We start from the raw sequence: 27,712 nt of genomic DNA, 5'->3' as shown, positions 1-27,712 counted from the left end.
TGGGGGGAGCACACACACACACACACGCGCGCACACACACGCACACACACACACACACACGCACACACGTAAGAGGTGACCAGGCGAATGTCAGCTCCGCTGCTGCAGGTGGGCTGGCGGGTGGCGGGGGAACGCCGCGGGCCCTGACTGGCTGTTTCTGCCGCAAACCGCACGAGGCTGCTCCCAGGCACCTGGGCACCGCCTGGGCCCGCGTCCAGTTTCAGCAGCGCGCGGGGAAGTCGGTTCCCCTGGGTCCCGGTCCCGGTCCCGCGGGCGCCCAGGGCTGACCCACAAGCTCCTGGAAAGTGTCAGTGCCCATTGGCTCCTGGGCCGCGCGCGCCCTCTGTCGGTCGCATGGAGAAGGGTCGCGCAGACCGCGCCGAAGAGACCCGCTCGGAGTTGGCGGGCGCGATTCACCCCATCTCAGGGCGGAGCGCGCCCCGGGCGTGCACCCCAGCGCAGTGTTCAGATTGCACGGAACAGGAGGACCCCAATGTCTCCAACGCAAGGCACCGGAGAGAACTCCGCGCAGGGTCACAAGTGGCCGGGGAAAATGGCAGTGAGTCCCCGTGGTAAGGGCTGCTTGGCTGTTGGTGACATTTTTAGTCCTTGGTTGTGGATGGAGGCTCCGCCTGAAACCATCCTCGGGGGAAATACCTGAAACAGGTCAAATCTCCGACAAGCCCCGCTCAGGACCGCTCCACGCGGGCCCACTCTGCCCACTCGGGACTCCGGGGCGAGAGCCAGCGGGAGCTTCCCGCTTTGAGAAGCGACCCCCGGGAAGAGCAAAGGCCACGTGCGCACCTGCAGAATCGCGTTTATGGGGCCAGACGTGGGGGTGCGAGCGGCCCAGCGGGTGCAAACGAAACCCTGAGACTTCGCTCCCCAGACGGACGCTGGTCGGACGTGCCCGCTCAGAAACCTCTCACGAATCCCCGGCCTCGGCCTGGAACTTGGGAAACTTTGCAAAGTGCCCCCCGGTGAGGAGCCGCGCTCCCCGGTCCCCCTAACACCGGCTCGCGGGCGACCTCCCCCGGGACGCAGGCCGAGAAGGGCGGCGGAGAGCCCAGGGTGGCGGGACGGGCGGGGACGCTGGGGTGGCCAGAGGCACCAGGGTGGGTGGGTGATGGGGGCGCCTGGGTCCTGGGGACCGCGCGGTGGCGGGGCGCCGGGCGTGCCCACGTGGAGCAGGTGCTCGGGCGGCCGCGCTGCGCACCCGGTGCCCCGAGCGATGGACGGGACCCCGGAGCCTGGTCTGCGCCTTCCCGCCCCCGTCTCCCCCCACCCCCGCGCGCCGTTCCGGGGCGTGTCCTCGGCCACTCGGGCTTCTATATAGCGGCCGGCGCGCCGGGGCCGCCAGATGCGAGCCTGGCGGTGCTGCGCTGAAGTCTGACCGACGCCTGCTCCGCTCCCGGCTCCCGGCTCCCAGCTCCTCGGCCCCCAGCTCCTCCGCTCCCGCAGCCCGCGCCGACCGCCGCCGCCCCGTGCCCGCGCTGAGCAGCAGACCCGGCTGAGCCGCGGACCCCCGCAGCGGGCGCCATGCAGCCGACGCGCCCCGCGCTCCTGGCCGCCACGCTGGCCGCGCTGGCGCTGCTCCTCGGGCTGCCCGCGGCGCGGGCCGGTGCCGGGGCGGCGGGCGCGGGCCCGGTCGTGCGCTGCGAACCCTGCGACGCGCGCGCTCTGGCCCAGTGCGCGCCCCCGCCCGCCGGCTGCGCCGAGCTGGTGCGCGAGCCGGGCTGCGGCTGCTGCCTGACGTGCGCGCTGCGCGAGGGCCAGCCGTGCGGCGTCTACACCGAGCGCTGCGGCTCCGGCCTCCGCTGCCTCCCGCCGCCCGGCGAGGCGCGCCCGCTGCAGGCGCTGCTGGAGGGCCGCGGGCTCTGCGCCAACGCCAGTGCCGCCGGCCGCCCGCGCCCCCAGGCCCCGCCCGCGCCAGGTGAGCCGGAGCGGTCCCGGTTCCCCGGCCCCGAGGGTCGTGCGTGGGGAGACGGGCCCCGCGACCCGAGGACGCCCGCGGGAGGGGCCCGCCACGGCCACTCCGTCCCCTGGGTGCGAAGTTCTTGTGAATTGCAAAGCGCTTTCGCCGAACACGGGCCGAGATTCTGCGGGAGGGAGGGAGCGGGCCCCGAGGGTGACGTCGGAGGGGAGGATCCGGGACAGGGGGCCCCGGGCTCTGGGACGCGCTTCGGTTCCCGCGGACGAGGAGCGAGCGTGTCCACGCCGCGGACGCGAGGGGCAGGGCGCGGGGACGCCGAGGTGAGCGGTGCGTTGTGGGAAGTGGCACCGCATTCGCTCAGGCTTACGGTTCGCAAAGGGGGGTCCCCTCCGGGGCTGCCCCAGAGCCCGGCGCGGGGGAACCGGGCGTTAATTCGTGTCCTTTGCGGCCGGACCACCTGACCCGCAGAAAGAAGCGAGTCTCCAAGGTCCCTCCCCCCCCCCCCCCCAGGCAGGGACGGGGGGAGCCTGAACCCCGCTGCCCAATCCGCACCCTCCCCTGTGCACCCCAGCTCTCCTGCCTGAGGCCCGCAGACACGCCGGGCGCGGGGGCTGCGGGCTGCGGGGACCGCGGGTTTGGGAGACGGAAAGGGATGGGGGAGCCAGGGCTGCCTAGGACTGAAGCCGCGGGGGTGCGTCCGGGGGAGGGGGCGGGGAGCCCCTGGCGTGGGGCCCTCGGGTGGAAAGGTCAGTGGGGCTGGCACTGCGCCTCCACCTGACAAGTGAGTCCCCGGGGCGAGGCGCGGCCCGGCCGGCAGCGGGCTCCGTGTCTCCGGAGAGGCCGCGGCCCCGGGTGGGTGGGAGGTGGATGCGCAGGTCCCCGGGACGGGACCGTCGTGCGCCCCGCGGGCCCGGGGCCGCTCAGAACGTGCCTGCGGCGTGTCCTTCCGCTGCTGGTCGGCGTCCCGGCCCCGGGAGAGCGGGCGTGGCCTGTGACCAAGTGAACGGAGGCGGGGCGACGGCCGGGCTCCGCGGGGCGCGTTCACGGGGCACTTCACGCTTAGAAGGAGGGGCTTCCCCTTCCCGCCACGTCCCGGGGCGCCGGGAAGGCGGGAAGGCGCTCATTTACATCGTCCCGCCCCGTGCCCGGGGCTTCCCTGAGGAAGGACGGGAAACGGAAAGGAAACGGAAACCAGCCCTGCCCGCCGGAGCCGGTCCGCGGTGCTGAGCTGTGCGCTCCCGGCCCGGGCCCCTCGGGGACCACGCAGCTCCTCCCCGGGGGGCTGTTCCCCGGGTGGAGGCAGAGCCCACGGGGGCGGGGCTTCCCTGATGGGCGGGGCTCTTCCCGGGGCGGGGCTTCCCTGATGGGCGGGGCTCTTCCCTGATGGGCGAGGCTCTTCCCGGGGGCGGGGCACCTGGAACCTCGGAGCGTGGAGCTGGAGCCCGTGGTCTCCCCGCCCCGCGGAGCCTGGGAAGCTCCCTCCCCGCGCCCCGCCCCGCTCCTGGGAGCCCCGAGGCCTGGGCGGGCGGCCACCCTGCCGGCCGGGAACGTTAGCGGGAGCGGGCGCCGGGCACCCAGGCGGAGCAGATGGGGACCGGAGGGCCTGGGAGGTCGGGGGTGCGGCTCGTCGGAATGGCGTGGCCATGGGGCCGCTGCCTGGCTGTGCGGACCGGGAGGGAGAAGGGACCCCACCCACCGCCCCGGTCCCGCAGCCGCCCCAGCTCGGCCTGGGAAGGAGCAGCGCGGCGCTGGCGCCTCTCCAGCCACTCGCGTGCTCAGTGCGGTTGAACCCCAGCCCCCTCGTTCGCCGTGTGGATCGTGGGGGGGGGACTCCCCGCAGGATGAGTGAGTGCCCCGGGGTGCGGCTCCGGGGAGGAGGGAGGGTTCAGGCCTCACCCCGCACCGACTCCGCAGGGGGGTGCCCGTCCAGGCTCAGCCCTGCCCCCTCCTGGTAGAGGAGGGGACGCCTGCCAGCGAGGCACCTACTTGGTCAAATCTCTTCTGAGCTCGAGGCAAAGCCAGGACCGGGGCTGCTAGTGTGCGGCTGAGACTCCATCAAGGTGTTTCTTTTTCTTAAATATTTTTTATTGATTCCAGAGAGGAAGGGAGAGGGAGAGAGAAACATCCATGATGAAAGAGAATCATGGATCGGCTGCCTCCTGCACGCCCCTCACTGGGGGTCGAGCCTGCGACCCGGGCCTGTGCCCTGACTGGGAATCCAACCGTGACCTCCTGGTCCATAGGTCGAGGCTCAAGGTGTTTTCTTGAATGACTTGGGATGGTTGAATGGCAGTGCCCCGGAGACAATGCTCAGCCCTTACCTCCTGTCTCCGTGTCTCCCCAGGAAACGGCAGTGAGTCGGAGGAAGACCACAGCGCCGTGACCGCGGGGAGCCCGGCGCTGACCGGCACTCACTGGGCCCCCGACTCCAAGTTCCACCCCGGCCACACCAAGATGGACGCCATCAAGAGAGGGAACGCCAAGGACAGCCAGCGCCACAAGGTCCACTCGGAGGCCCAGAGCACGGTCACCCAGAACTTCTCCTCCGAGACCAAGCAGGACACAGAATACGTGAGCGCGCCGCCTCCTGGGGGCGGGCGGGGGCCTGGGAGCCCGAGGCACCGGCTGCTCGTACCCCGAGCCGAGGCACACCCCGTCCAGGCACAGGGGCAGCTGCCAGTCTCCCAACGCCCAGAACAGGGACCAGACGGCCCTGCCCTCGGGGCGTCTCGGGGGCCGGGTCAAACACCGGGCGCGCCCCGGCCTCTGTGCTGGAGAAAGGCTCACAGCACCGGCTCTTCCTGTGCCCCTGGCCTCTGGGTGTCGGGTGACCCCGGTGCCGAGCCCCGTCTCGGACACACGGGAGGGGGGGCCGGTGTCCCCACGGGCGCCGTGATGGCTGAGTCAGGCCACGGGCACCGCTGGTCCCCCCGGGGTGCCCGGGCGGGTGGGACTTCATAGTGACCGGTCCACGCCCCCAGGGGCCCTGCCGCCGGGAGATGGAGGACACGCTGAACCGACTCAAGTCCCTGAGCACCCTGAGCCCGCGGGGCGTCCACCTCCCCAACTGCGACAGGAAGGGCTTCTACAAGAAGAAGCAGGTGAGCCTCCATCCGCCCCCCCCCCCCCCCGCAGGCGACCGGGAGCCACAGCTGGGCCCCTCCTCCTGCCCCTCCCTCCCCCCCCCCAGGGCCCTGCTCCCCTTTGTTAACCACGAAGGGACACAGCGCCTAGCACCTTCCCGCGGTCCCGGGTGGGCAGCCTGGTGGGCACAGGGCCTGGGAGCCCGGCCCCTCACCTTCTCTGCTCGGCACAGTGCCGCCCATCCAAGGGCAGGAAGCGCGGCTACTGCTGGTGCGTGGACAAGTACGGGCAGCCCCTCCCCGGCCACGACCCGCGGGGCAGAGCGGACGTGCACTGCGACAGCGCGGAGAGCCTGTGACCCGGTGAGCCTGGGCCGGGGCTCTCCGGCGGGAGGGGCGGGGCGGGGCTGGGCGCGGTCAGATGGAGGACAGACTGGGACACTCCCCGGAGGAAGGAGGGGTTCTGGGCCGCACAGGCAGAGGGTCTGGGCCCACGGGTCGGGTCCTCAGAGGCTTTCCCTGGAAGCCCGATGGAGCCCTTTCTTCCCAGTAAACTCTCTACCTTCAGAAGAACCTGTTTCTAAAATGGGATCTTTTTACTGATTGCAGAGAGGGAGAGAGAGGGAGAGACCAATGATGAGACAGAATCATGGGTCGGCTGCCTCCTGCACGCCCCACGCTGGACATCGAGCCCACAACCCGGGCCTGTGCCCTGACCTCCCGGTTCATAGGTCAACGCTCAACCACTGAGCCACGCCAGCTGAGCAAGAAACCTGTTTCTAAGTTAAAGACGTGTCTGTTTGTGCTTCCCCCCCCCCCCCGCCCCGCCCCCTGTAAAATACATTATGGGTATTCTGATCATCTGTGGTTAGTAGAATTTTAATAAAGTTTATTAAACCTAATTCAAACAATGACTTTTTAAACCATCATTTTGAAGAAGGCTCTCACATCCGATATTCTCTTTGACTACATGAGAGAGTTATTGGTGGGAAAAAGGAATAAATACGTCTCCTTTGGTCTCCTCAAGACAAATGTAAGTCAACAGAAGGAAATTTCATGTTTAGGTGTCTTCTTTCCTTGCAAGTTGGAAAAGGCAATTCTAATTTCGGGGTGACTGCGGAAGGACATAGCAAGCAGCCCAGCCAGCGGGGCCCAGTGGTTGAGCGTTGACCTATGAACCAGGAGGTCACGGTTCGATTCCCGGTCAGGGACACATGCCCAGGTTGTGGGCTCGATCCCCCGTGTGGGGCGTGCAGGAGGCAGCCGGTCCGTGGTTCTCTCCCATCACGGACGCTTCTCTCTCTCTCTCCCTTCCTCTCTGACGTCAGTAAGGACATATATGTTTTTAGATTGCTAGCATCGGGCAGGCCCTTCGCTCTGTGAACAGGCGGCCTGCCTGGTGCTCGGGGCGGGAGTGGAGGCCGACGCCGAGGAGTTAACCAACGTGCTCCTTTCTCTGTTTCAGTTCAGAGGGACTCAAACACCGACTCTGCACCAAAGACGGCCCAGGCGGTGACCAGCAGTGGCTACAGCCTCGAGGATCTGTCTGTCTCTGGCGAATCCGTTTCCTTTTAAACCACGTTTAGGGAGAGACCCCTGAAATGCCTGGGCTCTCAGCAGTGCGCTGAGCGGCTTCCACTCCCCAGCAGCCAGGGAACCACGTGATTTTTCTCGTCGCCTCTCCGAACCTCCTTATGAACTCAAGCGCAGACGCAGCCCACCCACCCGGGACCTCGCGCCCTAGCACCCTGCCACGTGGGCCTCCCGGGAACGCCAGCCTCTGCCCGGGGGCGTCTGCGCCTCTGGACGCACCTGCCGGGAACCAGGCCTGCGCCCCTCCGCCCACCAGCGAGCTCCTGCCCTCAGGCGGCCTGTCCTGCTTGGGGACGCGTGGAGACCATGAGGGGAGTCCTGCCTTTTTTAATGACCAAGAAGGTGCTCAGACCCGGGCACCTGGAGAAGTGGGTGGCCCGGCAGGCTCGGCCCCCAGGGCAGGGGCGGGGGGGGGGGTGCAAAGCCACACCTTTGTCTTCAGAGGCGCCCCAGACAGCGGCTCGATGCTCGGGGGGGCGGCAGGCAAGGGTGTTTTCCACTCACAACTCCAAGATCGAGGTAGTTTCCGAGGATACGCTCCTCAGAGGCAAAGGAGGTTGTGTTCATCCCTCGCCACGTGCCCTCCGTGCACAATGTAACACGTATGAATAACCATGTATCTAACCAGAGACAGGGGCCCTGGGGTAACACATATGAATAACCATGTATCTAACCAGAGACAGGGGCCCGGGGGACCCCGGAGTCGCCCCTCCTGACTCACGTATTCACAGAGAAGCGCCTTCGTGAGCTGTCACCGCTGCGTGCATCCTGGCCCACAGGTAACAGGGCCTGGACGCCACGGTCTCAGACGCCCGGCGGCCACGGCCTGTGGCCACGCGCCGCCCTCGGCCAGGCCGGGGGTCTCCAGACACTGCCTACCTTTCGCTTTCCTTTATTTTTTTAATCAAGTTTTCAGAAAGTATTTTTGAGAAGTCGGTCTCACCATGTATTTATAATTGGTTAATAAAGTGTTTACCGTGAAAAGCGCTCACCTGTGTCCGCAGCCAGCTCGCGTTGGGAGGGTCCCACGCCCCGTTTCACGGTGAGCTCCGGTGGCCCGCGGCCCGCCCGTCCCATTCCGGTGGGGTCTTGGCCGGGTCCTGGCCGGGCAGGTCAGCAGGTGCGCCCCCAGGCCCTCGCCACCCTCGGGCTTGTCCCCAGCCTCCTGCCGGTCCCGCTCCGGCGCAGGGGCACATGGGGCCTGGGGTCTGGGCTTGGGAAGGAACCGGCGGGAGGGAGAGCCGGGAACGCTGTGACTTCGGGGATCAGGGCGCACTGGTTTCTAGGACCCCCGTGCCTGGTCCTTCCTGCGCCCTTAAAGCACCCAAGTCCGCCCTCACCCACCTTGGGTGCGAGCACACGTGAGCATGCGCAGTCAGCAGGCATGGTGTGGGGGGAGCCTGCAAAGCCCTGGGCCGGAAGTGAGGGCGCACGTGCGGGGGCGGGGCCTGGCGCCCACCAGGGTCAGGATCCCGGGCAGGAGCTGTGGGCCCCCCAGGTTCGCCTTCCTGAGCACACGTTGCACACCCCCGTCACCCCAACCTCCGCTGCAGCCACACCCTGTCCACTCGCCTCCTAGTGCACTCCTGCCACATGGCGAGCACGTGACCTGCCACCTGGTCCCCCCCAGCTCCCGCCCCCACCCACCCCGCTCCCCTGCCCTCCAGGGTTCGGCTTACGGCCCCCACCCCCCCAGACGCATGCCCTGGAGTGCGCATGCTGCTCCCCTCGCTGGGTCAAGGCCCCGCGGGTGCCAGGCACCCCTTCCAGGGCTCAGCCGGCAGATGGACACTGACCGCGACGGGCAGGCCTCAGACTCCTGCTCCGGCACCACCTCCCGGAGAGAGGCCTCTCCCCAGCGTCCGACGCCTCGCCCGGAGGCAGCGTGCAGGCCGCTTGTCTGTGACGTTCCCACCGGGAATCCTCGGGGACAACGAGCAGATGCAACTGTCACGTGTCCACGACATGCATGCGCGCACACACGCAGGCACACAGACGCGCGCACAGGCACACACGTGCACACACAGCTGCGGGGCGGCCTGGTGTCCCCTGGCTCTGGGTGCAAGAAGGTCCCATCGTATTTCTACTTCTTCCCGCCTTGTCCCTCAGGAAGGTGACCCCTCCCCCGCGGTGGGTCGGGGGACAGGACCTGGTGGAGTCCTGTCAGGACATGGAACACTGAGTCACAGGTCGCTCCTGGGGACCTGGCCGAGGGGGCGGGGGGGGGGGGCTGGCAGCCGTGGGGTCTGAGGGGGCGGGGCCCCGGGGAACGGCTGGGGGCGGTGAGAGCGGAGACCTGCACCCACACACCTGGGGGCTCAGACCCCGGGCACAGCCAAGGTGGGGGCAGAGTGAGGAAAAGCGAGCGGGTAGGTAACCCTTGGAGGGAGAAGGGACCCGAGGAGCAGCGAGCCTGGCACTCCGAGCTCAGCGGTGCCAAGGGGCAGGCCAGCGCCCAGCAGGTGGCCACGCAGCCTGGGGGGAGGGGGGGGCAGAGGCTGAGGGGCGGGAGGAGGGTGGGGAGCTGGCCCAGGGGTGTTTCTGCCAGAAACCCAGGCCTGTTTACCAGCGGAAGGGACGGGGCGGGGCGAGTGGAGCAGTGAGGGCGGCCGGAGGTGGGAGGGGGGCCCAAGCCGGGGGTGACCGACACTGGGGGGCTGTTGGCCCGGCATCCTCAGAGGCGCAGCCGCTCTGGCAGGGGCCGCGGGCCGCGCAGCGGGTGGGGGCGCGCAGAGGTCCACGCAGGAGCAGGTGCTGAGAGGCCGTTTATTTGTGCACATGGTGCGAGCCTGTGACAATGCAGCCCTCACCTCCCGCACGCCCACCCACCCCTGGCGGGCTGAGCGCCACTGCGCCTCCCGGAGGGAACGAGGCTCCGAGTGGCCGCACGTCCCCGCGGGGCTGTCCAAGCTCGAGGACAGCTGGTGCGAGTGCTACACGCCGGCTGAGCAGTGTCTGTGCACGTAAGTTAGCAGAGCGCGGGTTCTCGCGTAGAAAAATAAACTCAGGGAGAATAAATAGACTACAGCTTCAGAAGCAAGTAGCGTGTGGAGTATCGAGAGCTCCCTCCCCGCACACGGAGCTGGTGTGTCGGAGCACGAACACACCCTGTGCCTCAACGTTTCGTTGAAGGAACAGGTCTCGCTGCGTCTGCCTTCGGGAAATACTGATCGCAGTTGGGGTCCCCGAACACCTCCGTGGACCCCACGATCTTCTGCCCGTTCCAGGGGTACACGCACCAGCAGACCCCTATCTCTCCATGCAGGGACACCATGCACTGCAAAACAGGGGTGCCAGGTCAGAGCGGCAGCAGAAGCTGGGGGAACGGGGCCCCCTGCCCCCAACACCCCACGGAGAGCCCACGGCTGAGGGCTCAGACCCCGGGCACCACCCGCCCACCGGGACTGACCGAGGACACACCAGCGCCCTCCAGGTCAGGTGTCCAGCGAGTCACAGACTCCACGCGTGTGCCGTGCAGTGTGGGTGTGCCCAGCGTGGTGTGCGTTCAGCTATCGGCTCCGGGGCCCCACCCTCGGGCAGGTGAGTGACGGGAACGCCGAGTGTGGTGTCCCCGGGGCTGACTGCTCCCCCGGCCAGAGGCTGGGTCTTCCTCACAGGGCAGGGAGGGGGGCCCGGGGGCGTGTTTGGGACGGGATGCAGTGGTGTGGAGCGTGGCTCTGCGGCTCGGGGACCCGCCTCCGTGGCTCACCTGCTTGGAGTGGTACATCCCGTTCCTGTGGCAGTTGGGCATGTAGAACTTGTAGAGGCCGTCAGCTGCCTGGGTCTTCTCCTGGGCCACTTTGGACAGCACCTCGTACAGTTCTCGCCGGCAAGGTTCCTGCGACAGGCACACGGCATCGGGGTAAAGGAGGAGGAAAGGCGACTTCCCCGCCCGGATGCAGGAAAGGGGGCTGTATGGACCGGGGAGACCCGGGCTGGTTCTCTGGCCTCCAGCTCTCGCCTGTCCCCAGAGGGCCGCACAGCTCTGTCTTGGGCGGTTAAGAGGGAGGTTGGGGCCCGCGCCCTCCCACCCGAACACCCCTAAACACCCATGGAAGCTAAGAGGTCTCCCCACTCTCTCCCCTCCTCCGCACGCACCCCCACCCCCACCCCCACCCCCACCCAGAGGCTAGTGCAGGCTCTGAATGGAGACTTTGGCCAGGGAGATTTCTAGCCATTGACATGGAGGCCGGCACCTCTGGTCCTTTGTCGCCCTCGAGTGGCAGAATTAAACAGGGCACCCGGAGACGGGGAGGGGGGAGATGGGGGGGCGGTGGGGAGGGTCCAGTCTTGCAGGTGGAGGGCTGGGGGATGGTCACAGGGCGTTGGGCGTGGACTTTGCGCCTTCAGCGGAGGAAGGCTCCATCGCACGTTGTGCCTAAGTCACCGCAGCCTTTCAAAGGGCGCAGACGTGACGGGGAGGGCAGCTCCGTCCTGTGCGCACTCTGTGCCCCGAGCCAGAGGCGCACCGCGGGGGTGGCCGGCCCCTCTCCACAGCAGAGCGGGGCCGCCCAGCGCCCTCCTAACGGCTCCGCAAAGCTCCGCTGTCCGTCCAGGCCCAGGGAGACGCCTGCGCCGCCCGTTCCCGCCCGCCCCACCCGACTCACCTTCGAGTCCTTGATGTTGGAGGTCCCGACCTTCTGGATCTTCTCGAAGGTACCGAGCGAGCTCCACAGCGGGGACTCTTCCCCCGGGCTCTCCTCCTCGGCCTCTGCAGACGGAGCCCACGGCCGTGAGCCCTCCCAGGACGGGGAGCCACGCTCAGCCCCCCGGCCCCCCCTCGGCTCCCCCGGAGCGTCTTTGTCATCCCACGGAGCCGGCGCTGAGTCACATGGCGAGGGCCCCTTCCACCCCGGGCCCTGGCTGCCCTCCTCACGGAGTCCACGGACCCGCTCCATCTCCCCTCCCTGCCCCGGGCCTTGCGTCGATGGGGCTCCTGAGAGGCTTGGGCCCCAAACTCTGGGTGCTGGGGGCTGGCGCCCGCTGGCTGTAGCTCTAGGCCACCCTGTGCGCCCAGGCTCGCTCCCCCCGCCCCCCGCCCCTCCCCGGGGAGAGCCTGATGGGGGGAGGCGGTACCTGTGGCCTCGGCGCTGGGCTCGGCGTTGGTGGTCTCGGGCATGCACACGCCCCGGCCCTGGGACAGCGCCCGCAGCGGCCGGGTCTCTCCGGGGCGCGCCTGGCAGCTGAGGCCGCTCTCGCAGCGCGCAGAGGTCATGCCGCACGCGTCGCCCTGGCGCAGGGCGCACATGGTGCAGCAGCCGCAGCCGTAGGGCCGGGCTCGCTCCCGGCAGGACTCGGGCACCGGCGGGCAGGCCGCCAGCTTCTCGGCGGAGCAGGGCGCGCACTCCCACCGGTGGGGCTCCTCGGCGGCGGCCTCGCCGAGCAGGGCGGCCAGCAGCAGCAGGAGCGGCGCGGCGGAGGCGGCGGGGACCGCGGGCATCGCCATCGGGGCGGCGGCGGCGGCGGGAGGGCCGGTCCTGGAGGCGCTGGGCGGGGCGGCAGGTGCTCAAGGCCCGGTGGACGCTCCGGGCGGCGATGGCGCTGGGAGCCGCGCGCGCCTTATAAAGGGCGCGGGGCGCGCACCTGCCGGAGGTTAATGATTGGCCGAGCGCGCGCCGCGGGGGACCGCGTTCCAAATAAGTTTGTTTTGCTCCTGCGCTCAAGGCCCCGCGCCAGGCGTGGGCGGGAGCGGGAGCGGCTGGGTCGCGGCTGTTTGTCCACTTGTTATGAGTTCCCGCCCCGAGCCCACGCGCAGCTCTACGCGGGAGCCGGAGCGCGTGGCCCGGGCGCGTGGCCAGGGGCGCGGCTAGTTCTGTGCCGGAGGAGCCCAGGCTGGGCCAAGGGAAGCCCACCGCCTTTTTCCCTCCCTCCCTCCCTCCCTCCCTCCTTCCCTTCCTTCCATATTTTTATTGATTTCAGAGAGGAAGGGAGAGGGAGAAACATCAATGATGAGAGAGAATCATGGATCCGCTGCCTCCTGCAGGCCCCCCACTGGGGATGGAGCCTGCAACCTGGGCCTGTGCCCTGACGGGGAATGGAACCCTGACCTCCTGGTTCCTAGGTCCAGGCTCAGCTGCTGAGCCACGCCCGCCAGGCCCCCACCCCCGCTTTCAAATGGGGAAACCGCGATTCGGGGAGAACAGGGGCGGCCGCTAAGGCATCAGCTGGCAGGTGGTTCTGGAGGGAGGAGGCTCCAGCCTGGAACTCCTGTCTCCCTGCCTTTCCCAGGAGGGGGACAGGGGAGCCCCTCCCAGGGCGATGTGGGTAACTGCACCTCCAGAGAGGAGCGGGCTGAGGCCGGGACAGAGTGCCGACGCTGCAGGGACACCCAGACCCCCGGCACCCAGACCCCCAGCACCCAGACCCCAAGCACCCAGACCCCCAGCACCCAGACCCCAAGCACCCAGACCCCCAGCACCCAGACCCCCAGGCACCCAGACCCCGGGCACCCAGACCCCAGGCACCCAGACCCCCGCCACCCAGACCCCGGGCACCCAGACCCCCAGGGCACCCAGATCCCGGGCACCCAGACCCCCAGGGCACCCAGATCCCGGGCACCCAGACCCCCAGGGCACCCAGACCCCGGGCACCCAGAGTCCAGCCACTGGGACTTTCTGACCCAGACCAGATGCGGTCAGGAATCCAACAGCAAGGCCTGCTCTTTAGTTAAAATCCCTTCTTGGATCTGCTCCTTGGGTTGCAAGACAAATGCCCCGTCCCTTCAAAGACTGTTTGGTGGCCCCACTGTCCCCAGGAGCTGCTGGTTTTCTGAGGAGCCCGGTCCCCCAGACCAGGCAGCCCTGTACGTACTGAGGGAGAACAGTCTTGAGATCAGTAAACACGCAAGTTGAGTACAATTTCCAAGTGAAGTAAAAATGAGAAGGTACTCGCCCGGCCAGCATGGCTCAGGGGCTGAGCATCGACCTATGAACCAGGAGGTCCCTGGTTCGATTCCCCGTCAGGGCACAGGCCCGGGTTGTGGGCTCCATCCCCAGTGCAGGAGGCGGCCGACCCAAGATTCTCTCTCATCGTTGATGTTTCTGTCTCTCTCCCCCTCTCCCTTCCTCTCTGAGATCAATAAAAATATTTTTTTAAATGAAAAGGTACAGGTGTGCCCTTATTTGTGTTCGATACCCCGTGTGGATAGCCACCTCCCTGTCCCCTGAATGGGCTGAAATGGGGCGGGTCAGGAGCCGAGGGAGAGGCCATGTCCCCTCGCATGTCCTTGGCCCCCTGGCTCACAGCACCTGAGACTCCTCGTTCTGTGCACGCAGGTGCTCACACGGACTGATGCATCGGGGCAGACAGCAGTGCCCGGGGTGCAGTGGGGCAGACAGCTGAGCCCCAGGGTCCTGGGAGCCCCGAGGGGCGGGGCCTGGAGCGCCCTCCCCCTACAGCCGCACCATTGTCCCCCCCAGATCGCCCCGCCAGCACCTGGCCCGTTCTTTAACCTCCCGGGCCTCAGTGTCCCCTGCTGTGAAATGGGGAGCAGTCAGCTGAGTGTGTGTGAGCCTCCCACGTCCTCCCGGAGGCCGGGGGCTGGGCCGGGGGCTGGGCCGGGGGCTGGGCCGGGGGCTCGGGTGATGAAACCCCGAAGGGCCTTTCGTCACCCGCTCGCCGGCCTCCCAGCCCGGGGCTTACTCACGGCCCAGGCGGTGTTGGGCAATCGGCTCAGAAAAACAATGCGGGGTCAAGGCCAAGGGCAGCCTCCTCGGGAGGACGAGGGGACCCTCCGGACGGGACGTGTTTTGAACCTGCGGAAACACAAAAATATGTTTTGCTCCTGGGCTGACGGGGGATGATGTCAGTGCAGCCAAGGCCGCTGCTGCCGATGAAGGCGCCGCTCCCGCTGAAGGCCCTCCAGCCCCATCCCGGGACCAGTGCGGGGGGCACCCGCTCTTCTCACATCATCACGCCAGGGCCTCACTGTGCCACCGCCACCAGCCCCCCAAAATCAGGACCCCCACGATCAGCAGGTGCGGGGTGCACCCTCCCCCCATGAGCACAGCCTGCTTCTCTGACCTGGCAAATGGCAGGGACCTGGCACAGAGAGGGGGGCAGCCTCCTCCATTCGGGGGGCAGCCTCCTCCATTAGGGGGACAGCCTCCTCCATTAAGGGGGGCAGCCTCCTCCATTACGGGGGACAGCCTCCTCCATTACGGGGAACAGCCTCCTCCATTAGGGGGACAGCCTCCTCCATTAAGGGGGACAGCCTCCTCCATTAAGGGGGACAGCCTCCTCCATTAAGGGGGGCAGCCTCCTCCATTAGGGGGACAGCCTCCTCCATTAGGGGGACAGCCTCCTCCATTGGGGGGGAAGCCTCCTCCATTAAGGGGGTCAGCCTCCTCCATTAAGGGGGGCAGCCTCCTCCATTAGGGGGGCAGCCTCCTCCATTAGGGGGGGAGCAGCCTCCTCCATTAGGGGGACAGCCTCCTCCATTAGGGAGACAGCCTCCTCCATTAAGGGGGACAGCCTCCTCCATTGGGGGGCAGCCTCCTCCATTAAGGGGGGCAGCCTCCTCCATTAAGGGGGACAGCCTCCTCCATTAGGGGGACAGCCTCCTCCATTAAGGGGGGCAGCCTCCTCCATTAAGGGGGGCAGCCTCCTCCATTAAGGGGGGCAGCCTCCTCCATTAAGGGGGACAGCCTCCTCCATTAGGGGGACAGCCTCCTCCTTTAAGGGGGACAGCCTCCTCCATTAGGGGGACAGCCTCCTCCATTAGGGGGACAGCCTCCTCCTTTAAGGGGGGCAGCCTCCTCCATTAGGGGGACAGCCTCCTCCTTTAAGGGGGGCAGCCTCCTCCATTAAGGGGGACAGCCTCCTCCTTTAAGGGGGGCAGCCTCCTCCATTAAGGGGGACAGCCTCCTCCTTTAAGGGGGACAGCCTCCTCCATTAAGGGGGACAGCCTCCTCCTTTAAGGGGGGCAGCCTCCTCCATTAGGGGGACAGCCTCCTCCATTAGGGGGACAGCCTCCTCCTTTAAGGGGGGCAGCCTCCTCCATTAAGGGGGGCAGCCTCCTCCATTAGGGGGGCAGCCTCCTCCATTAAGGGGGGCAGCCTCCTCCATTAAGGGGGGCAGCCTCCTCCATTAGGGGGGCAGCCTCCTCCATTAGGGGGGCAGCCTCCTCCTTTAAGGGGGGCAGCCTCCTCCATTAGGGGGACAGCCTCCTCCATTAAGGGGGACAGCCTCCTCCTTTAAGGGGGACAGCCTCCTCCATTAAGGGGGACAGCCTCCTCCTTTAAGGGGGGCAGCCTCCTCCATTAAGGGGGACAGCCTCCTCCTTTAAGGGGGGCAGCCTCCTCCATTAAGGGGGACAGCCTCCTCCTTTAAGGGGGGCAGCCTCCTCCATTAGGGGAACAGCTTCCTCCATTAGGGGGGCAGCCTCCTCCATTAGGGGGACAGCCTCCTCCTTTAAGGGGGGCAGCCTCCTCCTTTAAGGGGGGCAGCCTCCTCCATTAGGGGGGACAGCCTCCTCCTTTAAGGGGGACAGCCTCCTCCTTTAAGGGGGGCAGCCTCCTCCTTTAAGGGGGGCAGCCTCCTCCATTAGGGGGGACAGCCTCCTCCATTAGGGGGACAGCCTCCTCCATTAGGGGGGACAGCCTCCTCCATTAGGGGGACAGCCTCCTCCATTAGGGGAACAGCCTCCTCCATTACGGGGGGGGCAGCCTCCTCCATTAGGGGGACAGCTTCCTCCATTAGGGGGACAGCCTCCTCCATTAGGGGGGCAGCCTCCTCCATTAAGGGGGCAGCCTCCTCCATTAGGGGGCAGCCTCCTCCATTAAGGGGGACAGCCTCCTCCTTTAAGGGGGACAGCCTCCTCCTTTAAGGGGGACAGCCTCCTCCATTAGGGGGGACAGCCTCCTCCATTAGGGGGGCAGCCTCCTCCATTAGGGGGGCAGCCTCCTCCATTAGGGGGGACAGCCTCCTCCATTAGGGGGACAGCCTCCTCCATTAGGGGGGGCAGCCTCCTCCATTAAGGGGGACAGCCTCCTCCATTAGGGGGGGCAGCCTCCTCCATTAGGGGGGCAGCCTCCTCCATTAGGGGGGGAGCAGCCTCCTCCATTAGGGGGGGCAGCCTCCTCCATTAGGGGGGGCAGCCTCCTCCATTAGGGGGGCAGCCTCCTCCATTAGGGGGGGAGCAGCCTCCTCCATTAAGGGGGACAGCCTCCTCCATTAGGGGGGGCAGCCTCCTCCATTAGGGGGGGCAGCCTCCTCCATTAAGGGGGACAGCCTCCTCCATTAAGGGGGACAGCCTCCTCCATTAGGGGGACAGCCTCCTCCATTAAGGGGGGCAGCCTCCTCCATTAGGGGGACAGCTTCCTCCATTAGGGGGACAGCCTCCTCCATTAGGGGGGCAGCCTCCTCCATTAGGGGGGCAGCCTCCTCCATTAGGGGGACAGCCTCCTCCATTAGGGGGACAGCCTCCTCCATTAGGGGGACAGCCTCCTCCATTAGGGGAGCAGCCTCCTCCATTAGGGGGACAGCCTCCTCCATTAAGGGGGGACAGCCTCCTCCATTAGGGGGGCAGCCTCCTCCATTAAGGGGGACAGCCTCCTCCTTTAAGGGGGACAGCCTCCTCCTTTAAGGGGGACAGCCTCCTCCATTAGGGGGGACAGCCTCCTCCATTAGGGGGGCAGCCTCCTCCATTAGGGGGGCAGCCTCCTCCATTAGGGGGGACAGCCTCCTCCATTAGGGGGACAGCCTCCTCCATTAGGGGGGGCAGCCTCCTCCATTAAGGGGGACAGCCTCCTCCATTAGGGGGGGCAGCCTCCTCCATTAGGGGGGCAGCCTCCTCCATTAGGGGGGGAGCAGCCTCCTCCATTAGGGGGGGCAGCCTCCTCCATTAGGGGGGGCAGCCTCCTCCATTAGGGGGGCAGCCTCCTCCATTAGGGGGGGAGCAGCCTCCTCCATTAAGGGGGACAGCCTCCTCCATTAGGGGGGGCAGCCTCCTCCATTAGGGGGGGCAGCCTCCTCCATTAAGGGGGGCAGCCTCCTCCATTAAGGGGGACAGCCTCCTCCATTAGGGGGGCAGCCTCCTCCATTAGGGGGGACAGCCTCCTCCATTAAGGGGGGCAGCCTCCTCCATTACGGGGGGCAGCCTCCTCCATTAGGGGGGCAGCCTCCTCCATTAGGGGGAACAGCCTCCTCCATTTGGGGGGCAGCCTCCTCCATTAAGGGGGGCAGCCTCCTCCATTAGGGGGGGCAGCCTCCTCCATTAGGGGGACAGCCTCCTCCTTTAAGGGGGACAGCCTCCTCCATTAGGGGGGGAGCAGCCTCCTCCATTAGGGGAACAGCCTCCTCCATTAGGGGGGCAGCCTCCTCCATTAGGGGGGGAGCAGCCTCCTCCATTAGGGGGGACAGCCTCCTCCATTAGGGGGAGCAGCCTCCTCCATTAGGGGGGGACAGCCTCCTCCATTAGGGGGAGCAGCCTCCTCCATTAGGGGGGACAGCCTCCTCCATTAGGGGGAGCAGCCTCCTCAATTAGGGGAACAGCCTCCTCCATTAGGGGGAACAGCCTCCTCCATTAGGGGGGCAGCCTCCTCCATTAGGGGGACAGCCTCCTCCATTAGGGGGAGCAGCCTCCTCCATTAGGGGGGCAGCCTCCTCCATTAGGGGGGACAGCCTCCTCCATTAGGGGGACAGCCTCCTCTATTAGGGGGGCAGCTTCCTCCATTAGGGGGGCAGCCTCCTCCATTAGGGGGGCAGCCTCCTCCATTAGGGGGGCAGCCTCCTCCATTAGGGGGGCAGCCTCCTCCATTAAGGGGGGCAGCCTCCTCCATTAGGGGGGCAGCCTCCTCCATTAGGGGGGCAGCCTCCTACATTACAGTCTCTAGTCCCTTGTGGGGGTGTCTCGCTCGCATCACAATGTGCATTCACGGGGTGCAGCTAGCAGCAGGCATGGAGAGTTTTGGTCATGAATGGATGTTGGCGTTTTTAATGCTCGTCTGCATCTGTGCATAGAGTCTGTGATCTCGCCTTGGCCTGTTGACATGATGGGTCACATTAACGGAGTTTTGAGTCTTAGACACTTGGTCATGACACAGAATTTTTTCATTGTTAGATTTGATTTGCTAATATTTTTATAAGTAGACACAGGTGAGTATATATTTTTCTATATATTTTTATTGATTTCAGAGAGAGGAAGAAGAGAAAGAGAGAGATAGATCAATGATGAGAGAGAATCACTGATCGGCTGCCTTCTGCACGCCCCCTACTGAGGATTGAGTCCACAACTCGGCCCCACTGGGAGTCGAAGTGTGGCCTCCTGGTTCATGGGTCGACACTCAACCACTGAGCCACCCTGGCCGGGCCTGTTTTGCTCCTATTTTGTTGCCGGCTTTGGCTCTATGTTCATGAGACTCTGGGTTGTGGTTGTTCATTTTTGTAATGTCTTCGTTTGGTTTTGGTATCAGGGTAATGCTGGCCCCATAGAATGACGTAGGAATTATCCCCTCTGCTTCTATATTCTGGAAGATTGAGAGAAATGGTATAATTTCTCCCATAAACGTTCCTGAGTGCGTGGGGCTGGCTCCTGCCACCGGCTGAGCCTGGAGCACCGTGTCCGGACCCCCACCTGCTCCCAGAGGGGCTGCCGGGTGCGCTGGGGAGGCCTGGGGACGGGTGACACTGTGTGGCCGACAAATGTGACCCGAGACACACACCGTAGATTTCACAATGTTTCCGCTCACAACACAAACAAGAGCCTTCAGTGTCCTCAGACCAGGGTGCCCTGTGCCAGCAGGTCAGGGCACCCGGGGAGTCAGGGGGTCAGGGCACCATGCAGGGTCAGGAGGTCAGGGCACCTGGGGGTGGCCTAGCGCAGGGAGAAAACAGGACACGGGGACAGCATCCAGGCCGCCCCCACCTGGCAGGCTCTGGGACTTTGGCAACCTGAGGCCCTCGGCTCCCCATCTGGGAATAGAGCTCGCCAGGTGAGCTCTATTTTTTTATTATTATTCTTTACTAACTACGTGTTCTTTTCAGAAAAAGTGAAATGGATTTATTTTTTTAATATGTTTTTATTGACTTCAGAGAGGAAGGGAGAGAGAGAGAAACATCAGTGATGAGAGAGGCTCGCGGATCAGCTGCCTCCTGCGCGCCCCCCACTGGGGATGGAGCCCACAGCCCGGGCCTGTGCCCTGACTGGGAATCGAACCCTGACCTGCTGGTTCCTGGGTTGATGCCCAGCCGCTGAGCAGGCGGCCAGGCTCAAGTGAAATGGATGTAAGTGATGTTAACATGTGCCATCACCTGCCAGCGAGATACTGCCCATGTTACCATTTCCTTTTTGGTCTCTTTCTGGATGTGTGTGCGTGTGTGTGTGCGTGTGTGCGTGCGTGTGTGTGTGCGTGTGTGTATGCTGTGTGGCGTGTGTGGCATGTGTGTGTGCTGTGTGTAATTTTTGAAATGACCCCACACCACCTGTCCGTTGTACAGCCTTTCCCATTTAATACGTCATGGATGCCTTGTCTGCAGCTGTGCACCTGCTTACATGGGCGCACATATATGCACACGCACACACGCAGGTGGCACACAGCAGATCAGTCTGCAGAGTCTTCCTGCCCCTGGACGAGCCCTAGTTTATTGAGTCGGCCTGCGTTTCCGGCTCTGCACGGACTAGGGCTCTTAAAGGTACCGGCCCTCCGGTGGGCAGAGGGGAGTGAGAGAGGGCGGGGCTGTGCCCGGCAGCGGGGAGGAGGCTGCTGGCCTGGAACCGGCGGCGGGCTGTTGGGGGCAGGGCTGTGGGGGGGGGGGCAGGGCTGCGGGGGGGGGCAGGGCTGCGGAGGGGGGGGCAGGGCTGTGGGGGGGGGCAGGGCTGCGGGGGGGACAGGGCTGCGGAGGGGGGGACAGGGCTGCGGGGGGGCAGGGCTGCGGGGGGGGGCAGGGCTGTGGGGGGCAGGGCTGCGGGGGGGGCAGGGCTGTGGGGGGCAGGGCTGCGGGGGGGGGGCAGGGCTGCGGGGGGGCAGGGCTGCGGGGGGGGGCAGGGCTGTGGGGGGGGCAGGGCTGCGGGGGGGGGCAGGGCTGCGGGGGGGGCAGGGCTGTGGGGGGCAGGGCTGCGGGGGGGGCAGGGCTGTGGGGGGCAGGGCTGCGGGGGGGGGCAGGGCTGCGGGGGGGGCAGGGCTGCGGGGGGGGGCAGGGCTGCGGGGGGGGGGCAGGGCTGCGGAGGGGGCAGGGCTGCGGGGGGGACAGGGCTGCGGGGGGGGCAGGGCTGCGGGGGGGACAGGGCTGCGGAGGGGGCAGGGCTGCGGAGGGGGCAGGGCTGCGGGGGGGACAGGGCTGCGGGGGGGGCAGGGCTGCGGGGGGGACAGGGCTGCGGAGGGGGCAGGGCTGCGGAGGGGGCAGGGCTGCGGGGGGGGGCAGGGCTGCGGGGGGGGCAGGGCTGCGGAGGGGGCAGGGCTGCGGGGGGGGGCAGGGCTGCGGGGGGGCAGGGCTGCGGAGGGGGCAGGGCTGCGGAGGGGGCAGGGCTGCGGGGGGGACAGGGCTGCGGGGGGGGCAGGGCTGCGGGGGGGACAGGGCTGCGGGGGGGGCAGGGCTGCGGGGGGGGCAGGGCTGCGGGGGGCAGGGCTGCGGGGGGGGGCAGGGCTGCGGGGGGGCAGGGCTGCGGGGGGGGGCAGGGCTGCGGGGGGCAGGGCTGCGGGGGGGGGCAGGGCTGCGGGGGGCAGGGCTGCGGGGGGCAGGGCTACCTGGACGGGACCGTGCGTGGAGGCCCCTGCCCAGCCTCCGCCGGCAGGGGACCCCTGAACTTAGAGAAAGGGGAGAACAGTGACAGGGCCGAGGGCCCCCCTGGGGCAGGCCGTCCGGGCGCCCTTCCGGTGGGCCAGGCGCTGATGCCCTGGAGCCGCCCGCTCAGGCTCAGTCTTCCCCTCCGGCAATGGGAACAGCCGGTCCGCGGGGGGGGGGGGGGGGGGGGGGCGGGGACCGACCTCCCGGGGGGCCCTCGGCGGGGAGGGGGGGTGCAGCGCTGGGTCGGAATGTCCGCCTCGTTGCCTTGGAGACGAGTCAGCGATGCCTCCAGTCGTGGGGGGTCGGGGGGCCTAGACGGCGGGACCAGGGAGGGGGGCTCACCTGCGGGAAGCGGAGCCCCAGGTGCGGACCCTCAGGCTCGCGGGCTGCGCCTTCTGCGCCTGCGCGGCACGGGGGGCGACAGGTGAAAACCGCGCCAGGTGAGCTGCTCCCTGCGGCGCCAGGCTGGCGGGAGCGGGATGGAGCCGGGGGCGCAGGTGGGTGGGCAGGGGGGCGGAGTGGGGGGGCAGGGGGGCAGGGGGGCAGGGGGACAGGGGGCGGAGTGGGGGGGCAGGGGGACAGGTGGGCAGGGGGCAGGGGGCGGGGGGAGGGGGCAGGGGCAGGGGGGCAGGGGCCGGGGGGGCGGAGTGGGGGGGCAGGTGGTCAGGGGGACGGGGGGCGGGAGGGGCCGCAGGGGGGGGCAGGTAGGCAGGAAGGGGGGAGGCGGTCCGGTCCGTCTGCGCTCTGGATCGCCCCAACCTGGCACCAGGGACTCTGGGTCCCGCTGCCCTTCCCCCCTGAGACCCCTGCCCACCCTCCCGGGCCGCCCCCCTCCCCCCACCCCGTGGGGCTGGTCACTGTCCCGGCCGGCCCTCCGGAGACCAAGGAGGGCGCCCAGGGTCAAGGTGAGAGGCAGGTGCAGGCCCAGGTGAAGTGCAGGCCCGGCCTCGAACCCTGCGCTGGGGGCCCCTCCGCTGGGAGGGCCCCAGGGGTCCCTGTCCTCCTCTCGGTCCGCAGCTGGGACCCAGGAGAAACATCCGCTTTCTCAGCTGCTTCTGCGGTGTCTCAGGCCCTCGTTTTCCTCGGTTCTCACCCAAAAATTGTTTTGCTTCACAGGATTTTACTTATTTTTATTATTTGTCATCCTCGCCCGAGGATAATTTTCCATTGATTTTAGAGAGAGTGGAAGAGAGAGGGAGAGACAGAGAGAAATATCGATGTGAGAGAAACACATCGATTGGTTGCCTCCTGCACGAACCCCGACCAGGCCCGGGTGGGGGAGGAGCCTGCAACGCGGTGGGTGCCCTGGACCAGAATCGAACCCGGGACCCTTCGGTCTCCCGGCCCACGCTCTCTCCAGAGCCACACCGGCGGGGGCTCGGGACTGTGTAAATTGTATTTCATTTCGCTTTTTATCTGTCCGGCTCTGACACAAGGAGCCCATGGTTCCTTCCAAAACTTTTATGCCTTTGTTTTGTGCTTTTCAACCTCACATCCATTTGGAATGTTCTTGGAAAACGAGGTGATGGGAGGTTTTTAAATTCTTTCTTTCTGAGTGATTTATGGCTTTCTAAGTGGTACAATTGCAGCCCCTGGCCGACTGTGTCAGGGGAAGGTGTGAGGTGGGACGTGGTTCAGCCCTGTTCTGGGTTTTTCCAAACGGCGGCCTGGCCCGGAGACGCTGAAATGAGGAACGCTCCCCCTGGTTTCCCGGGAGAGGTCGGCCTCGCGGGCCTGGCGTCCTGAGGCTGTTTTCGTGAAAACACGGGATCGTTTCATCTGTGAGCTCTCAGCATGTTAGTGTTGTCCTGTCACAGGACACACGGTGTCTCACGGCATGTGCCCGCTCTTCACGCTGGGAGCTCGTTCTGAAAGGGAAGTGCGTCTCGGCCGCCGGCCTGCCAATCACCCGCAGGTGCTGGCCGGCTGTGCTCGCGTCTTTGAGAGGTCGGTTCGGAGCCGCTCCTGTGAGAGAGCGCGGTGACCCCGGAGGCAGGTGGACGAGGCCTCCATGCTGGGCGAGGGCCCCAGGCCCACCCACCTGCCGTCACTTAACACACACACTTGCAGGGCGTGTTGGCGGCTCTGCTTGATGCTGAGTGTAAATGTCAAGCTGATTTTATTGACAAAAGTTTTGTACTTATTCCCCCAAAAAAATTTTTTATTTTTACTTCAAGATAGTCTGTTTTCTTTTTAAATATATTTTTATTGATTTAAGAGAGGAAGGAGAGGAAGAGGGAGAGGGAGAGGGAGAGGGAGGAACATCAGTGATGAGAGAGAATCATAGACCGGCTGCCTCCTGCACGCCCCACACTGGGGATGGAGCCCACAACCCGGGCAGGTGCCCTGACCGGGGATTGAACCATGACCTCCTGGGTCATAGGTGGATGCTCAGCCCCTGAGCCACGCGGGCCGGGCAGGACAGATGTTCCCAGGCCTGTCCTTGGGGCTCAGAGACGCCCCAGCTCAGCTGCCTGCCCCCCAGGAGGCTGCCCTGTGCTCTGTTGGGACAGGTGTCTGAGTGGAGCTCCTCTGAGGACGAGGACCCGCCTTCCGTGTGGAGACCCTCGGGGGCCGCCCCGAAGCACAGCACCCCCGCGGAGGGCTTCCCTCGCCGCCGGAGCAGGAGCCCGCGGGGCCCCAGGCCCTACCGCCCGGGTGGGGGCCCTGGGGATGGGTCCCCGCGGCCGGGGCGTGCCTCCCGGGACCTGCCGTCCCCCGTCCTCCGGAAGCAGCGGCTTTCTACCATCTGGGCCTCCGAGGAGTCCAGTGTGCAGCCGGGGCCTGACCCCAGCCCCCCGGCGCCTGGCGGGGAGCCGCCTGCACCCACCGAGGCCACTCGCCCGCTGCGGCCACAGCCCCAGCAGAAGGCGGAGCCGGGAGAGTCCCCAGGGGGCTGGACCAGGAGCCAGGGGCTGCCCGGGATCTCCTCCACCAGCAGGCCGAGGCGCCGGGACCTGAAGAAGCTGGCGGCTGTGGTAGGCCCACCCCCCCCCCCCCCGGGGCCTGACCCCGCCCGTCCCGTCCCCAGGAGCTGGGGGGGGTGGCCTGTGGGGTGCAGGAAGAGCACTTGTGCTCGCTGAGGGGCGGGGCCTGGCGTGGGGAGGTCCCAGGCTGAGGAGGGGTGACGCCTCCAGGGGGGACCTGGGTTGTGTCAGTAAAACCTGAGCCCAGCATCTCCTCGCTCCCCAGACTCCTCCTGCACTGCCCTGGGGACAGGCTGGATGACCCTCGCTGCCCCTGTCCCCTGCGGCCGCCCCGCTCTGGCCTGGGCCGCGCCAAGGGTCCTCGCATCCTCCTCAGTGGGCGGAGGGTCCCCGGCTGCCCTGGGCTCTGGGTGCTCCCCTTTCTGCCCAGAGGTTCCTGGGGAGGGGCTGCTTCGCCCCTCGTGCCCTCCCCGCCCCCCCCCCCCCCCCCCGCGCTCTCTGGGCCCCGTCAGACCCAGCGCCCTGACGCCCCCTCTGGGCAGGAGCTGGCCCGTCCAGGGGTTGAGTGACAGGGAGTGGGGGCTGTGCTGGCGGCCAGGCCCCTCTGGCTCTCGGCCGGGTGGTGCCTACGTCCTGACGGGGGAGGGGGACCTGCAGGGTGGGGGGAGGGGGAGGGGTCTCTTTTCCCACCAGCTCGTCCAGCAGACGCCCGTGTCCACCGACGCCCTCAGAGCCCATTCCTCCCCAGACGGAGCGCGTGCGGCAGTGGGAGGCCCGTCAGCTGCAGAGCATCGAGGAGGCCACGCAGCACGACCTCACGGTGCAGGACGAGTGAGCTGCCCGCCCGGCTCCCGTCCGCCTGTCCGCCGGTCCTCTGTCTGTCCGCCCTGCACCCCCTCCGCCCGGCTCCCGTCCGCCTGTCCTCTCCTCTGTCCGCCCTGCACCCCCTCCGCCCGGCTCCCGTCCGCCTGTCCTCTCCTCTGTCCGCCCTGCACCCCCTCCGCCCGGCTCCCGTCCGCCTGTCCGCCAGTCCTCTGTCTGTCCGCCCTGCAACCCCTCCGCCCGGCTCCCGTCCGCCTGTCCTCTCCTCTGTCCGCCCTGCATCCCCTCCGCCCGGCTCCCGTCCGCCTGTCCTCTCCTCTGTCCGCCCTGCACCCCCTCTGCCCGGCTCCCGTCCGCCTGTCCTCTCCTCTGTCCGCCCTGCATCCCCTCCGCCCGGCTCCCGTCCGCCTGTCCTCTCCTCTATCCGCCCTGCACCCCCTCCGCCCAGCTCCTGTCCGCCGGTCCTCTGTCTGTCCGCCCTGCACCCCCTCCGCCCGGCTCCCGTCCGCCTGTCCTCTCCTCTATCCGCCCTGCACCCCCTCCGCCCAGCTCCTGTCCGCCGGTCCTCTGTCTGTCCGCCCTGCACCCCCTCCGCCCGGCTCCCATCCACCTAACCTCTCCTCTGTCCGCCCTGCACCCCCTCCGCCCGGCTCCCGTCCGCCTGTCCTCTCCTCTGTCCGCCCTGCACCCCCTCCGCCCGGCTCCCATCCACCTAACCTCTCCTCTGTCCGCCCTGCACCCCCTCCGCCCGGCTCCCGTCCGCCTGTCCTCTCCTCTGTCCGCCCTGCACCCGCAGCCGTAAACCCCACGCCCTCCTCAGCACTCGACGCCCCCCACATTGTGCCCCGGGGGGCTGTTGATAAAGGTCTTGTCACTCAGACCCAGGTGTGGTCCTGGGGGTGCCACCTGAGAGCAGGGGCGGGGGGCGGGGGGGCGGCCGGGTGACTTGCTGAGGGCACTCGACGACGGGTTTGCAGGTAAAGACCAGGAGCTCGGGGTGCCGCTCCACCCGAGGCCTCGGGGACCTGCGGGCGCAGGGGGTCAGGGGTGCAGAGGGCTCGCCTGCCCGCCCTCCCAGCAGTCCCAGGACGGGGTCGGGGAGGGGCATTGCTGACCCTCACGCGCAGGGAGGAGAAATGGCCCCCCAAGCTTCAGTCAGACAGAAACCCGGCCTCAAACCCCAACACGAGGCACCCCAAAACAGGTCACCCCAACACTGGGAACCCCAACACGAGGCACCCCAAAACAGGTCACCCCGACACTGGGAACCCCAACACGAGGCACCCCAAAACAGGTCACCCTGACACTGGGAACCCCAACACGAGGCACCCCAAAACAGGTCACCCTGACACTGGGAACCCCAACACGAGGCACCCCACAACAGGTCACCCCGACACTGGGAACCCCAACACGAGGCACCCCACAACAGGTCACCCCGACACTGGGAACCTCAACACGAGGCACCCCAAAACAGGGCATCCAGACAGACTGAGGCCAGGTGGAGACAGCCGGCCACGCAGGAGCTCGGGCAGCAAAGGTTTCTGGGAGGAGGGCGGGCGGCAAACCTGGTCTCCCTGGCGGCACCACAGCCCCTTTGAGGTCCCCGAGGGAGGGGAGGGTCACTTCCACCGTCACAGCGACGTCCCGGGTGTGTGTGGTGTGTGTGTGTACACGCGTGTGTGTGCATGTGTGTGGTGAGCATGCACTTCCTGGGCAGTGTGTTTAAATGCACGTTTTCTGAGCACGTTCCTTCTCTATAAGCCGACTTTTCAACTTGCCACAACAATTACCAGATTATAACGGAGGTGCTGTTCGCCCTGGCCGGCTGCTCAGTGGTTAGAGCGTCGACCACAGGGACCTGGGCTTCATCCTGGTCAGGAGCACGGACCTCGGCTGCAGGCCGACTCCCAGCCCTGGTCGGGGTGCGCGTGGAGACAGCCAGCTGACGGGTGTCTGTCGCTCTTTCTCCCCTTCCACTCGCTCTAAAAATCAACGGGAAAACACCCTCACGCCTTAGGGGAGGTTAAGAGATAAATTGGAAAATGGTAATATTTCAAATGAAAGTGGCAAGAAGCAGACTGCCTGTTGTTGCATGAGCTGGAGGTGGCTGCTTTGGGGCCCGGCCGGCGCGGCTCCGTGGCTGACCGTCGACCTATGAACCAGGAGGTCAGGGTTCGATTCCCGGTCGGGGCCCGGGCCCGGGTGGCGGGCTCCACCCCAGCGTGGGGCGTGCAGGAGGCAGCCGACCCATGATTCTCATCATCGATGTTTCTCTCTCCCTTCCTTCCTCTGAAATCAATCCTTAAACACATTTTTAAATACTTTGGTGCCTTCCCATCATCGATATTAAAAACAGTTTTCTGTGAGGACTGTTGCCACAGCCCCTGCAATGCACGGTCACGTGACCTCTGCCCCTACCTCGCTTCCATACGTGGGGAAGCCCAGGCAGGCGCTGATGCCGGGTCCCAGGGTCCCGCCCCAGCCGTCCACGCCGCCTCCCCGCAGCCTCCCGCTCCAGGACCCCGTGAGCCCCGCACGCACCCCGTCTCTGAGTTCAGGGGAGGGACAGGCACGGGCCGGGTCCCGGTCGCTGTGGCCGGGCAAACCCCACTCACCCCCTGGCGGTCAGG

At 66.8% G+C, this 27,712-nt stretch overlaps 3 protein-coding genes across 4 annotated transcripts; 2 read left to right on the top strand and 1 right to left on the bottom strand.

The window, feature by feature from the left end:
* Positions 1 to 1,374: 1,374 nt before the first annotated feature.
* Positions 1,375 to 7,596, top strand: IGFBP3 (insulin like growth factor binding protein 3). Of its 2 annotated transcripts, none has more exons than XM_028137750.2 (5): positions 1,375 to 1,933; positions 4,278 to 4,504; positions 4,915 to 5,034; positions 5,250 to 5,379; positions 6,482 to 7,596. In XM_028137750.2, exons 1-4 carry the CDS (start codon positions 1,540 to 1,542, stop codon positions 5,373 to 5,375), a joined length of 867 nt encoding a protein of 288 aa, XP_027993551.2. In that variant the 5' UTR covers positions 1,375 to 1,539; the 3' UTR covers positions 5,376 to 5,379; positions 6,482 to 7,596. The 2 variants fall into 2 exon arrangements, with proteins under 2 accessions (XP_027993551.2, XP_054582544.1); XM_054726569.1 differs by lacking the exon at positions 6,482 to 7,596 and adding an exon at positions 5,626 to 5,909.
* A 1,761-nt stretch (positions 7,597 to 9,357) lies between these two features.
* IGFBP1 (insulin like growth factor binding protein 1) lies at positions 9,358 to 12,449 on the bottom strand. Its single transcript, XM_054726570.1, has 4 exons — positions 11,686 to 12,449; positions 11,217 to 11,320; positions 10,319 to 10,447; positions 9,358 to 9,886 (listed from the first exon to the last, which is right to left on the bottom strand). The coding sequence occupies exons 1-4, from the start codon at positions 12,053 to 12,055 to the stop codon at positions 9,725 to 9,727; spliced, it is 765 nt and encodes a 254-aa protein (XP_054582545.1). The 5' UTR covers positions 12,056 to 12,449; the 3' UTR covers positions 9,358 to 9,724.
* Positions 12,450 to 21,763: 9,314 nt separating this feature from the next.
* On the top strand, positions 21,764 to 25,560 carry CCDC201 (coiled-coil domain containing 201). Its single transcript, XM_054726571.1, has 3 exons — positions 21,764 to 21,830; positions 23,847 to 24,311; positions 25,009 to 25,560. The coding sequence occupies exons 1-3, from the start codon at positions 21,813 to 21,815 to the stop codon at positions 25,093 to 25,095; spliced, it is 570 nt and encodes a 189-aa protein (XP_054582546.1). The 5' UTR covers positions 21,764 to 21,812; the 3' UTR covers positions 25,096 to 25,560.
* Positions 25,561 to 27,712: the final 2,152 nt, after the last annotated feature.

Source organism: Eptesicus fuscus, chromosome 14 (genome assembly GCF_027574615.1).
Source record: "Eptesicus fuscus isolate TK198812 chromosome 14, DD_ASM_mEF_20220401, whole genome shotgun sequence".
NCBI lineage: Eukaryota > Metazoa > Chordata > Mammalia > Chiroptera > Vespertilionidae > Eptesicus > Eptesicus fuscus.
The sequence above is the reverse complement of the archived record's forward strand: the minus strand, read 5'-3'. Positions and strand labels throughout refer to the sequence as shown.

Coding starts and splice junctions, on each gene's coding strand:
- IGFBP1 (XM_054726570.1), bottom strand. CDS start 12,055: ATGGCGATGCCCGCGGTCCCCGCCGCCTCCGCCGCGCCGCTCCTGCTG. Junction 11,321..11,685: donor GCCCAGCGCCGAGGCCACAG/GTACCGCCTCCC, acceptor CTCCGTCTGCAG/AGGCCGAGGAGGAGAGCCCG. Junction 9,887..10,318: donor GGATGTACCACTCCAAGCAG/GTGAGCCACGGA, acceptor CCTGTTTTGCAG/TGCATGGTGTCCCTGCATGG.
- IGFBP3 (XM_028137750.2), top strand. CDS start 1,540: ATGCAGCCGACGCGCCCCGCGCTCCTGGCCGCCACGCTGGCCGCGCTG. Junction 1,934..4,277: donor CCAGGCCCCGCCCGCGCCAG/GTGAGCCGGAGC, acceptor GTGTCTCCCCAG/GAAACGGCAGTGAGTCGGAG. Junction 5,035..5,249: donor GCTTCTACAAGAAGAAGCAG/GTGAGCCTCCAT, acceptor TGCTCGGCACAG/TGCCGCCCATCCAAGGGCAG.
- CCDC201 (XM_054726571.1), top strand. Junction 24,312..25,008: donor TGAAGAAGCTGGCGGCTGTG/GTAGGCCCACCC, acceptor ATTCCTCCCCAG/ACGGAGCGCGTGCGGCAGTG.